The sequence below is a fragment of the Gadus macrocephalus genome, chromosome 12 (genome assembly GCF_031168955.1).
Source record: "Gadus macrocephalus chromosome 12, ASM3116895v1".
In the NCBI taxonomy this organism is placed as follows: Eukaryota; Metazoa; Chordata; class Actinopteri; order Gadiformes; family Gadidae; genus Gadus; species Gadus macrocephalus.
This window is the reverse complement of record NC_082393.1, coordinates 24,886,987-24,900,038: the sequence shown is the minus strand read 5'-3', so window position 1 is coordinate 24,900,038 and position 13,052 is coordinate 24,886,987. Positions and strand designations below refer to the sequence as shown.

General features: G+C 53.1%; 1 protein-coding gene and 1 long non-coding RNA gene across 4 annotated transcripts in view; both read left to right on the top strand.

The window, feature by feature from the left end:
• Positions 1-8,744, top strand: part of zbtb7a (zinc finger and BTB domain containing 7a) — a 19,713-nt gene extending 10,969 nt beyond the window's left edge. For all 3 annotated transcript variants that reach the window (XM_060066373.1, XM_060066371.1, XM_060066372.1), the window contains 3 exons: positions 1,213-1,813; positions 3,523-4,562; positions 7,620-8,744. In XM_060066373.1, coding sequence (XP_059922356.1) covers positions 1,292-1,813; positions 3,523-4,562; positions 7,620-8,064 — 2,007 coding nt within the window. In that variant the 5' untranslated portion in view covers positions 1,213-1,291 and the 3' untranslated portion in view covers positions 8,065-8,744. The remainder of the gene's footprint in view (positions 1-1,212; positions 1,814-3,522; positions 4,563-7,619) is intronic.
• A 2,143-nt stretch (positions 8,745-10,887) lies between these two features.
• Positions 10,888-11,984, top strand: LOC132468639 (uncharacterized). The gene is made up of 2 exons (XR_009528246.1): positions 10,888-11,060; positions 11,115-11,984. It is a non-coding gene; the product is annotated as an uncharacterized LOC132468639 (long non-coding RNA).
• Positions 11,985-13,052: the final 1,068 nt, after the last annotated feature.

Sequence of the window (13,052 nt, the reverse complement as noted above, 5' to 3'; positions counted from 1 at the left end):
ATGGGGGTTGGCTTAGCTCAGGAGGTAGAGCAGTTGTCTTGTAACCAAAAGGTTCCTAGTTCGATCCCCAGCTCCTCCTAGCTAGAGTGTTGATGTGTCCCTGAGCGAGACACTTAACCCTAACTGCTCCTGACGAGCTGGCTGTCGCCTTGCATGGTTGACTCTGCCGTCGGTGTGTCAACGTGTGTATTAACGCCTTGGAAGCCTTATTTATTATTTTAGTTGTATTCTTTATGTAGCTTTAAATATAGCCCCTTGATAAATGGAATTACTAACTGTACATTAAAAAGTATTTCTGCTCAATTCAAAAGGTTGATTCTCCTCGTGACTGAATGTTTGTATACAGCGTACAGGCTGTATGTGCGCAGGCTTGATGCGCTCCACTTTTTTTCTGTGGAGAACCAGCGCCTTGAATATTTACTGCAGCGTTTCTACAGCTCGATGCGGTTTCACAATGACTCCGTCTTTACGGAGATGTTCCTGAACCGCATTAAAACGAAAACCGGATCGTTTTCGCCCGTTTCGGCTCCGTGTGGACGGGAGTCATTGTGTGGTCTGGCTCCTGGGCCGTTCAGCGGTCGTATAAATACTTGACCTCACATCAGGGAGTTTGGCGCGTGACAAAGAGAATCGGTATTTAAAGATGGAGGGTTTGAGTGGGTGACTCGCCCCGTGAGGGTGACACCTCGCTGCCGCCGGTTCGATTCCCACCTCTGGTCCCGTGGGCCACACGGCGTTCCCGTGGTCCCGTGCCAGCCGGCGTTCCCTCTCGTCTCCAACCTTCCTCCCTGTCCCGTCTATAAACGCACGAGAGGACCATAAAACCGAATCTCTTATTTAGGTAGTCGTTGCACCCAGGTCAGGGGTGTGTGTGTGTGTGTGTGTGTGTGTGTGTGTGTGTGTGTGTGTGTGTGTGTGTGTGTGTGTGTGTGTGTGTGTGTGTGTGTGTGTGTGTGTGTGTGTGTGTGTGTGTGTGTGTGTGTGTGTGTGTGTGTGTGTCTCTCTGTGTCTCTCTGACTGCGGCCCTGTGTATATTCCTGACCATGGTGGGCTGATGGATCGATACCTTCCTCCTCTCTCTCCCCCTCTCTCTCCCTCTCTCCCTCTCTGCTCACGGCGTGTCACGGACCGTGATCTGATCCATACTTCTGTTCTCTCCCCCCCCTCCCCCTCCCCTCCTCTTCCTGCTATCCGTTGCCGCCCTTCCTGCAGAAGGGGCAGACAGACGGGCGTCAGGACGGACTCGCGGGCGGCGGCGGTGCTAGGCGGGTCGGCGGCAGGCTGGTGGAAGATGTCGTCGGGGGCCGGGGGGCGGGGCTCCAGCAGGCTGCGGGGGGGAGGCAGTGGAGGAGGAGGAGGAGGAGGAGGAGGAGGAGGGGCGGCGGCGGGCGGCGGCGGCGGCGGGGGCCCCGTTGAGGCGGAGGAGGGCCCCGTGGGGATCCCCTTCCCCGAGCACAGCGCCGACCTGCTGGGCGGCCTGAACCGCCAGCGCCGCAGCGGGCTCCTCTGCGACGTGCTGCTGGTGGTCCGGGACCGGGAGTTCCCGGCCCACCGCTCGGTGCTGGCGTCGGTCAGCAGCTACTTCCACAAGCTGTTCACGTCGGGCGCGGCCGCCGAGCGCCAGAGCGTGTACGCGCTGGACTTCGTGGGCGCCGAGGCGCTGGGCGCGCTGCTGGACTTCGCCTACACCGCCACGCTCACGATCAGCCACGGCAGCGTGGCCGGCGTGCTCGCCGCCGCGCGCCTGCTGGAGGTGGGCCCCGTCCAGGACGTCTGCACACACCTGCTGGACACCAAAGTGCTCTCCCCGCCGGTCAGTAGCCCTCACCTCCCCCCTCTTATCTCCTCCCCCGGTATGACCCCCTCTTACCCCCCCCCCCCCCCCGGCACGTTACCTCTTTCTCCCCCCTTCTTACTCCCCCCCCGGTAAGGTACCTCTTTCTCCCCCCTCTTACTCCCCCCCCCCCCCCCGTCACGGTACCTCTCACTCCCCCCTCTTACCCCCCCCTGGTACGTCTCCCTCTTACCCCCCCTCCGGGTCTCAGAGTGACGGGACACCACATCGGTCCTTAAGGAGACGCAGCTTAATCATCAGCTCTTCCTCCTCCTCCTCCTCCTCCTCCTCGCTGACGGGTGTAATATCGGCTTAAAGTGTCGACTCGATGTATCTCACGGCCCCCGCTTCAGCTAAGGGCCGGGGAAAGGTGCATGTTGTTGTTTTTGTTGTTGTTGTTGTTGTTAAGGAAGTAGCGTTGAAGAAGAAGAAATGCTAAACGGTGTTCCATTAGAGGCGCTCAATCAAAGCCCGGTCCCCCCCCACTTAATCATAGCGTGCCTGAATGGAAATAGTCCAAAGAGCATACATCACATGGCAGATTTTACTTCTCCCTCTCTCTCTCTCGCTCACTCTCTCCTGCTCGCTGTCGGTCTCTCTCTCGACACAGTGTGCCAAGCATACGCCCACAGCACAGCCATGGGGTTACTTTCACACTTGCGTATACTGGGCCAACTCTCTGTGTGTGTGTGTGTGTGTGTGTGTGTGTGTGTGTGTGTGTGTGTGTGTGTGTGTGTGTGTGTGTGTGTGTGTGTGTGTGTGTGTGTGTGTGTGTGTGTGTGTGTGTGTGTGTGTGTGTGTGTCGGGACAGCAGGCTGTTTCACACACAGTGTTATGTTGCCGTGCTCATCGCAGCGGCTGTGCTCCGACATTCACATGACACCGAGCGCGTCCAGCCGATTGCCACGGGGACGGTGCGCTCGCTTACCTTACATAGATAAGACGTCCCTCCGTCACCCCCTCGCTTTGTGTCACACATCTGTACACGGCAGGATGGCTTGCAGAACGCCTGCGTTACTTCGGTATCCAATCTTCGTGTGCGTGGGAGGGGGGGGGGCGGATGTGGTGAAAAACGCTGAGGTGATGAAAAAGTTGGATTTTTAGATCGTAATAATTGCCGCACGCTGAAGACGAAAAACGTCCGGTGTGAAAATATATAAAAAAAATAAATAATACGATGACATTTAGTTTCTGTTCCGCCTTCATATGAAGAAGGACGGGTTTCAGAACGAGAGGTAACAGACTGCAAATTATTGGATGACCAATATTGAAAAAGCGACTGAACGGAACTCTCTCTCAAACTGTGGGCGTCATTGCATTATGTACACTTACATTCAGGGCATTCAGCAAACGCTTTTATCCAAAGTGACTTACAATCAGTACATTTGTCCGAAGAAGGAGAAACGACACTATATCTCTGTCGGTACAGTAAGGACGTTCATAGAACCAAGTGCCAAGCACTAACCATCACTAGGTTAACCCATTCCCCGTGTACAACAAAGGATAGGATAAGATGCTACATGATGCTAAGTACCATTTCTAAATCCAAGGACGCACAACGTACAATACGTTGCAGGGCGTACAACATACAATAAGTGCCAATCATCCCATCATCTGTATTCATCCCCACAACGTCTGTGTAACACTGAGTGTGTGCTCCTCTCGTCTCCATGGTGATGTGCGTGCAGGCGGGCAGCGAACGACGAGACGACAGCGAGGAGGAGGAGGGGGGCGGCCCCGGGGGGCGTGGCCAGGAGGGGGCGGAGCCCGAGCTGCGGGCGCAGGAGTACCTGGAGTACTTCCAGCGGGGGGGGGCCACCTGGAGCAGCAGCTGTAGCACGCCGGAACTCAGGGACCAGGCCACGCAACCGCACTTTAACCACGGCAACGGCACGCCCCGCAGCAACGGCGGGGGGCCCGGGGAGTACTACGCCGCCCTGGCGGTCCAGGCGCCAGGGCGGGAGATGGAGGAGGACGAGGAAGAGGAGGAGGAGGACGACGAGGACGAAGAGGACGACGAGGAGGAGGGGGAGGAAGGGGAGGCGGCGCAGAGCGAGGGCGGCGGGGGGGAGTGGCGCCAGGGGAACGGGGCTCTGCCTTTCTTCCCCACCGCCGCCGCCGCCGCCGCCCTGAACGGCCACTTCTACCCCCCCCGGCCGGGCCCCGAGGCGGACGGGGAGCTGGCGGCGGCGGTGGCGGCCCGGGAGCGGGACCGCGGCTCGGCCAGCGCGCTGCTGCAGCACATGATGGACTCCATGGAGCGGCAGAAGGAGCGCGCCGCCGCCGGCGAGGACCAGGGGGGGGGCGGCGACGGCAGCGAGGACCCCGACATGGAGTTTTACTTGAATTACTTTAACAGCGCGCATCACGAGGACGGGGGCGCAGTGACGGCGGCCGCGGCTGCGGCCGCGGCGGCACACGGCCTGGTGCCGCCGCACTGGGCCGCGTCCCTCGGCGGGCTGGTCCCCGAGAGGGGGCGGGGCCCGGGCGAGAGGGGGCGGGGCCCGGGCGAGAAGGGCGGCGCCATGGGAGGAGGGGGCGGCGGGGGGGCCGGTGGGGGCGGCGGCGGCGGCAGCGGCGGGGAGAGGAAGATGCGGTCGAAGGCGTTCCAGAAGTGCCCCATTTGCTCCAAGGTCATCCAGGGGGCGGGGAAACTGCCCCGGCACATCCGGACGCACACCGGGGAGAAGCCCTACGAGTGCGCCATCTGCAAAGTGCGCTTCACCAGGTAAGACTCACTTAAGTTTACATACAGTCTGTTTTAAAATCGTCATAATTGCCGCACTGTCACAACTAAAAACGTCCCATAAGGCGTGTTCGATGTGCGATGGCAGAATCCCCCTCTCAATTTGTTAGTTTCCGTTCCGCCGTCATATGAAGGACGGGTTTCAGGTCGAGATGTCGCAGACTACAAATGATTTGGATGAGAAATATCGACAAAAAAAAAAGCGACTGAACTAAACTCTCTCAGACATTTTTTACATTTAGGGCATTTAGCAGACGTTTTCATCCAAAGCGAATTACAATAAGTCCATTTGTCAGAAGGAGAAGCAACAATATATCACTGTCGGTACAGTAAGGATGTTTATAGAACCAAGTGCAAAACACTTACAATCGCTAGGTTAACCCATTCCCTGTATACAACAAAGATAGCTTAGATCAGATGCTGCACAATGCTAAGTACTATTTTTAAGTGCCAGGACATACATCATACGTAAGTGTGTGTGTGTAAGAGAGGTGGGAGTGACACACAACTGACACTCGTGCACAGCTACGTTAGAGCTCGGCTAGGGGTCGCGGGCTAGCATCGCAGTTAGCGGTAGCACGCGTAGCATTCAACCGATTTTGGTGGGTGAAATTCAACAACTTCTTTAAAGTGTTGATTGTTTCTGAGCTCCTTCACGGCATCCATCTGTGACGGTCGTGAATTAACTTTTACTCTTAATTTTTTATTGTTCTATTTTTAATATTCTGTTTGTTCTCTTCCGGGATGTGTTTTAACCAGCACTTCTCTGTGGTGCTGTGTGCCGTGTGACGCACCTGTTCGGACTCAACACCTCCTTATATAACGTTCTGTTTATTCAGCAGCATTATTACTTTTCATCAGCATAATGTTCTCTAAAAATGTGCATTGTACATTCCAGCGCTCGCCCGCAGGCTGATGCGGTCATAAAAGTTGTTTTATCGGTGAAGGGTCCACAGCAAAGTCCTGACATTTCAAACCGAGGGACCCTATAAAGAGGTTGTACCAGGGCAGTGTTATCTAGCCTAGGGCCGCTGTAAAGTGTTAGATTCTGATATAGAGGGGGATTCTTGGCACGCTCTGTTATCCTATCTCATCTGAACTTGTGAACTCTGGTTATGTTGATCGTTGCCCCCAGCAAACCTGCCCATAACATAACTGCACGCACGCACGCACACACGCAAACACAGGAACACACACAGAAACACACACACACGAACAGTCACACACACGAAAACCAACACACACAAACACACACACACACGAACACAAAGCCCAACTGAAATGCAGCCGGTACAAAGCGATAGAGTCTGGACTGCACATGGCTTCCCTGTATTTGTGAGTGCTTCCTCGAAGCCATTCCCTTAATGAATTAATCAGTGGGCTGGCTTTGGAAACGAGATGCAGGAGGGTAGGAACACTGGGACCCTTTGCATTAGCAGGGCAAGCAGGGAACACTGAGCTAAATTTGCATTCCGGTTAAATGAGGTTAGCGATGGGAGGAGGGGTATTGTAATCTTAATCCTGTTTGATCAGGGTTAAGAGTGTCTCTCGCTCGGTAATAAATCACTCCTGTCAGTTAAATAATTCCCCCCTGTCGCTGTGGAACTTTGTCCCCGGGCCCTGACCCGTAGGGCCTGCCACCGGACAAAAGGGCTTCAAAGAGTCTATCCTTCATCCATTCATGGACGTTCTCCATCCAAACTCGGAAGGGAACCTATTTGTGTGCGTGTGCCCTGCGTGTATTTGTTTACCTAAGGCCCAGCGCAAAGCTCTGCTAGCAACAAGCATGCATTAGCTGCCTACGCTAGTCTGTGTAGCTACCCTGTGCCCCTGCTGGTGGGGAAGTACAGCTAGCGAAGAGCTAAGATGCTAGCAGGGTACGAGGGGGGGTTAAAGAAAGGCAGACGGAGACCCGAGAGAAGCGTTCTGATAAAGAAGAGATGGGCGGACAATCTAGCCTTAGAAAGACCCAGACGTCACAGAATGACGTCCAACCCGGTTGGGTTATCCAGTATTATGTTAGCCTTGGAATGTGTGCAGGCGAGATGTTTATGTGTATTAATCATGCCAGCGTTGTTGTCTGGTTTCCTGCATGTAATTGTTTTGTAAAAGATACTGATAGAATCAGAGTTGGGGTTGTTTTAACAGTTATCCACTTAACGTTAACCTTGAGAGGATATTGCTAACAATATATTTGAATCTTAAGTATACAACTTCCTTTGTTTTAAAGATAGCTTATGATTGACGTAAGGTTATCCTCACATGGTTCTGCACCATGGATAAAGTATGAGTTATTCTTTTATCTTTTAGTTGGATATATATTTTCGAAAATGAATGATAATAATAAACTTATACTTTTTAAATCCGGCTATTTATCATCAGCAGCCATGATAATTATCATGGCTGCTGGGTGTGGAAGGACAGAAAAATGACCCGACGCTGTAAATAAACGCCATTGTGAGCAGAGTGCTCCGGTTCAGACAGGAGTTATGAGGAATGGTTCAGATAAAAACCTCAGGTTTACGGCCCCATCGGCTCACCAAGCGGCACCCGCACGGCAGCACTGGGAGCAGACGCTTTAATAGCTGACACAAACCGTTAAAGGCAAAATACCGTTGACCCGTATGTACATTAAAAGGAATAATATATGGCAGAAAGTGGGTTTCGTATGCAGCGGGAATCTCCAACAGGGATAACAGCGCTTAAACATGTCTTCCTCTTTTGAAATATGTGTTGGCTTAAGGCTCAGTTATGGTTCCTAAGTCGACGCAAAGCAAGGTGGTTTACGGACCCGTTACGCCCCCCTCTGACCCTCCTGGCGTCCATCGCGAGGGCCTGACGTGCGCCTCCCAAAAATGGTAACCTTGGGTCGAGGCGTCGATTGGTCCGCTCACTAAAACCCCGACGCAGAACCAAAACACGTTGACGACTGCGTTGACGTGGAACCATGCCTGAGCCTTTTACCCTCCGCTCTGTGCCGGGCCGTCTGTTTCGTCGCATACGCCCGTTCTGATCTCTCTTCTCGTTTCTCCTCCCCAGGCAGGACAAGCTCAAGGTGCACATGAGGAAGCACACGGGGGAGAAGCCGTACCTGTGCACGCAGTGCGGCGCCGCCTTCGCCCACAACTACGACCTGAAGAACCACATGCGCGTGCACACCGGGCTCCGGCCCTACCAGTGCTCCAGCTGCTTCAAGACCTTCGTGCGCTCGGACCACCTGCACCGCCACCTCAAGAAGGACGGCTGCAACGGCGTCCCCTCGCGCCGCGGCCGCAAGCCCCGGGTGAGGGAGCCGGCCCTCCTGGAGGCCCCTCTGGACCTGGGCGTGCTGGGGCCCACCGCCGGGCCCCTGGCCCACTCGGGCCCCCATGGGGCCAGGGGCCGGAGGCGGTCAGACCCCGCCTTAACCGCGGAGGAGGGCGGCCCCGACTTCCTCTCGCACAGTCCTGAGTCACAGGAGAGGCCGGTGGAGATGGGGCCCTAGGGGGGCCCCCAGGGGTCCGCTAGCCCCCCAGGGGTCTGCTACCCCCCCCCCCCGCTGGACGCCATATTCCCTCTGCGGACGCCTGTGAGACAGGCGGCCGGACAGAGAGGAGAAAAAGATAACATTTGGAGGGCAAACTTTAACGACAAAGACTAACTTTTTCCTCTTTAAACCAAATCAGGGTGTCACAAATCTAATCTTAACGTTTCGTCGTCCCTCTTTGCTTTTTTGGAAACGGAGACAGCACTTGCGTCTGTTTAATTGTCAAAGAGCAACGAACACTTCGAATCAGGCGCCCACGATGTCCACTTTCTGGGTCACTTTATTTCCTTATGATCTTAGGGATTTTGTACATTGGCATACATGCTCTTATTGGTAGAATGTCACGTGGATTCACATCAACTATGAGCAACTATGCAGTGGATGGGAGATTTTCGTTTCGTAACAGGGTGTCTGTCCAACACCAGGCTCCTGGTTGGGTTAACTGAGGATAAATCCTTTTGAATGATACAACATCGTTTTTTTTTCTATTCTTTTGCAGACATCTGAAAATGTACAGTTACCATAGAAACAACATTGCCACTCGGTGTGGTATATGCAAGTCCTCTTCTTTTGATGCTCCAGAAAGAATCCGACGTTGGGTTTGATTGAAGTGTTTCTTAACTCTCTCTCTCTCTCTCGCTCTCTCACGAAAAAAGAAAAGAAAAACAATGTATTTTATGAATCTCATGGTCTTTAAGATAATAGAAAAGACTAAATATTGTGGAGTCAAATCCACGTTTGTGGAGGCTCTGGAAGAGGAATGGAGGAGGGCGTCTGTTTCTAAAGCGCTGCCCTCTTCTCCATGCGTCTGTTAGCTTGACTGTGTTGCCTGTCTTGCACCCCCCAACCCTGCGAATTCAGCATTTCTCTATTCCTGTATGATTCGTCTTAATTTTTCTGTTTTCAGTTTTTTTTTTTTCTGTCAATGTTGGTTCCATTTTTAATCGATTCTGCTTTGGGTACTTGACACTTTATAATTGTATGCGTGTGAGTGTGTGCGCCGGCGTGTGTGTGTGTGTGTGTGTCTCGACATACAGCAGGTAGTTAGGATGACATCGGGTCCCTTCTTAATGCGGGGGGGTACACTGTTTGTACGTGTAACTTCAGTGTAACCCATGTGTCATGGGTGAATGATGAAAACATCAACAACCTTGTTAAAATGCCGGCTACACCAACGAGAACAAAGAAAAAAACACCTAATTGAGAACGACTTCGAACATTTGACATCGTACAGCCCTCCCCCTCCCCCACACCCCCTTCCCCCTCAAAGAGGGAGGCGACCAGAGTGAGTGAATGCGCTCGACGTTGTGCAGTAGTTCTTCGGAGTCTGTCCTTGTGCGACGGGGCACGCGGGTAGCATTTAACCCGGCCCGCGGGCAGCACCTAACCCCCGCAGCCGGGTTAAGGCCACGTCAGGGAGCCTGATGAGAGAGAGCCAGACAGAGAAGCGGGATGAACATGAGCACCTTTTCTACGTTTGCACAGCGACAGCGGTGACCTTGGGTGGCATGTTCCCCAGAGAGGTGGTCCCGGGTTAGGCAGTGGGGGGGGGGGGGGGGGGGGGGAGAGGTTGCGTGTAGCTTTTGTCCGTACTGCGCTATGTTCCACAGAGAGGTTGCCCCAGGTTTGGGGGGGGGGGGGGGGGTCAGGGGGAGAGAGGAGGACTCAGGGAGAGGTTGGGCGTAGCTTTTGTCCGTACTGCGCTATGTTCCGCTGCCGGGGCCCTCGAGACCACGCTACCATGAGGTAACCTGCAGCGCGAGGGAAGCAATAAATACCTGTCCAAGGCGGGAGGCCACGGAGGAGCAGCTGCAGTGAGCTGGTGGTTCCGGGAGGTGGGGCCGGGCATGGTGGTGGGGGTGGTGGGGGAGGGGGGGGTCAGGGGCTGGGTGAGGGTGAGGTTGAGGGGGCGGGGGGGGGGGGGGGCAGGAGAAGAGATCTCACAATGTCTGTTGCATTCCAAAAAAATAATCTCCCCCAGCACAGCCACGTTTCCAAGCAGGGAGGGATCAAATCAGACCTCTCTTGCTCTCTCTCTCTCTCTTGCTCTCTCTCTCTCTCTCTCTCTCTCTCTCTCGCTCTCGCTCTTGCTCTCTCCCTCTTTCCCTCCCCCCCACCCCTCTCTCTGTACTTCTCTAATGCCGCCAGACCAGCATGGGAGCGGGTATTATTATATTAAAGCAAAGCCTGGTGTAACCTAGGTAGGATCTGTGTGTGTGTGTGTGCGTGTGCGTGCGTGTGCGCTCATGCGGGCGACGGTTGTGTGGTTGTGTGGTTGCGTGCGTGCCTTCGTGGTCGCCACGGTCCCTCTGGCCACATCATCACTTTGTTGTGAGTCAGCCACAGCCTGTTCAAACATGCACCCTGAACTGCCAGCCCATTTTATACACACACACACACACACACACACACACACACACACACACACACACACACTCTTGCAGATTCCACCAGAAAGTGGGATGGTAGCTTGGTCAGTGCTGTGTGTGTTCTGACCTGGTGCATCCGGTTTGCTCTCAGTTTTACAATACGTCGTTGCTATGTGGGTAAGGAGAACTTGAGACCCCCCTACTCCCTCTCCCCCCAGCTCTTGGCAGAAACGCTTGATTTGTGTGTGTCGGCTCCTTTTGCACCTTTATATCGGAGAGAGGCGGCTTGTGATTGCACTTTGTAACTGAGTTAATGGCACTTTTTGGTCGACCAAACGGGTACTTTGCTGACACGAGACAGGGATGAAAGAGGAGTCAGCCCCGGGTCTCGGTCCCCCGGGGGGAGCGAGACCCGGGGCCGACTCCTCTTCCTCAGTTTCGTTCGGGGTTTGACGACAAGTTGCCAAAAATGAAAAGAACGAAAATCTAGACACAAATGTGTATGAGATGAGATCTCACAAAGACATGTCAGGTGGACTTAGAAACAAATATGTATTTAGAAAGAAAAAACAAATATATATATACGTATATAGATATATGTGTGTATCTATATCTCTATCTCTATCTCTATAGAGATAGTGTTATAGATATATAGATATACATCGAACCCCTGTAAACAAATGCACTTCAGAGAGTGAGACGTAAGGGAGTGAGGAGAGTGTGTGAACGTAGCGGTCAGGGTGCTCCGTGCTTGCACGCGTGTGCAGAGGCATGCACTTTTGCTTTCTGCATGCGTGTGCACGGGCACATGCGCACGTCACTGGCTGGCTGGCTGGAGGGTCTCAGGACAAGCCTGGATAAACAAACTTTGTGTCTGCCCCATCTGTTCACCAGCCCCGCGCTGAACCAAACATATTTTAGCAGAACAAGAGCATTGTGATGAATTGCCATCCAATACCACAGCATCAAAGAGCGCTTTCTTCGGGAAAACACGCAGAATAAATGTTGGTTTGGTTACTTGGTGATCTGATCTCTAAATTGGCTCTGCGCTCGGCCTTTGAAGCCTTTATTGTTGTATCTTCATGAGGTTCAAGAGTGAATGTCATGCAGATACAGGTCTCAAAACCCCGGCGATAATGCTGGGTTGTTTGGTTGTGGATGGTCAAATACTAATTGGATAGGAATTATTTTCCAGCTCTAACTGGAAGTATTCCAACCCCTTCCGCCCAAAAACCAAATCCAGAACCTCTGATAGCTGAAGGTCGCTCACCTCATCTCCCGTGTGTCCGTTTGAACGTCCACAAGCCAAAGATCTACTGGGCTTGGCGGGAGAGAGAAGTACTGCGTGTTTATACAGACCGGGGCTCGCTGACCATGCTGCACAATGACCCCCCTAACCTCTTTTACTGTCCTCCAACCCCTCCTTACTGTCTTTAAAAGAGGCTGTAGCTTTACATACTTTTCTGCTTCATGTCTTAGTTTCTTAAAATATTATATCGCGCTGCATTTTTTTAAAAAACCCTAACGAGTTGTACAGCCATGTGTGTGTGTGTGCGTGTGCGTGTGTGTGTGTGCGTGTTGTGCGGGTGCATGCTGGATCGTGACGGTTCCGGGGATGGGGCTGGGTGTGGGTGGGTATTAGGGTAGGGGTCATGGATTATAAGCCTGATAGCACTGGAAGTGGTGCTTTAGCTGAGAGCAGCGAGAGTTTGCACTAATGATAATGTCCTTGTTCTGCGTGTGGAGTTAGACCCGAGAGAGGCCGGGGTGTTGGCCTGGGGGACTCCAGCAGGGGGCCTGCCGCCTGTCACTCATGGTTTGCACGGAGAGTCATAGAGTTATACCACGTACCGAAGAGTGAGACGTCCATCGATGCCATATACCAAAGCCTGGATGACCACGCAGAAGGTCATCGCACACTTTAGAGCGACCAATATTTTGTGGGATGAGTGAAATATGTAATATTTCTAAATCGGAAGGCTATATCAAAGATTTTGGAGGTGACCCTGCGATGTCATTAAGCTAGCAAATCTATTACCCCCCCCCCCCCCCCCCCCCTCCCATCGACATCAGAATCAGCTGCAGTACGTCTGTCTCACCGTTTATCTTTCCACCCATAGCATTACAAAAGCACAGGCGTTTCTGATCAAAGTTTGATTGCTTAAAGCTACAAGACTGTTGTTTAAATTCCATAGAAGAAATTTGGTATTTCAATCCTCAAAATCTGCTATTTCCAATATTTAAAATGTCGGAATTAAAAGATGTGTACTGATGATGATGATGAAGCTGGTCATGATTTAATTCCAATTCATGTAATTTCTACATTTATGGACCACGAGTCCAGATGGTGACGCATGTGTACCTTGCTGGATGTGTACCTTGCTGGATGTGTCGATGGGGGGGGGGTGTCTTTGCTCCCGTGGCCTTTGTCGAGGACTTCTGAGCTCACCTTCACTTTGGGTCTTGTCCGTGGGTTCAGATGTGTCTGTACGCGGGGACGGGGGGCTCGGACGGAGACCCCTGTCCGACCAAGAGGGTGTTCACCACGACGGACAGACGTGTGCCTTAAGTGGTCAA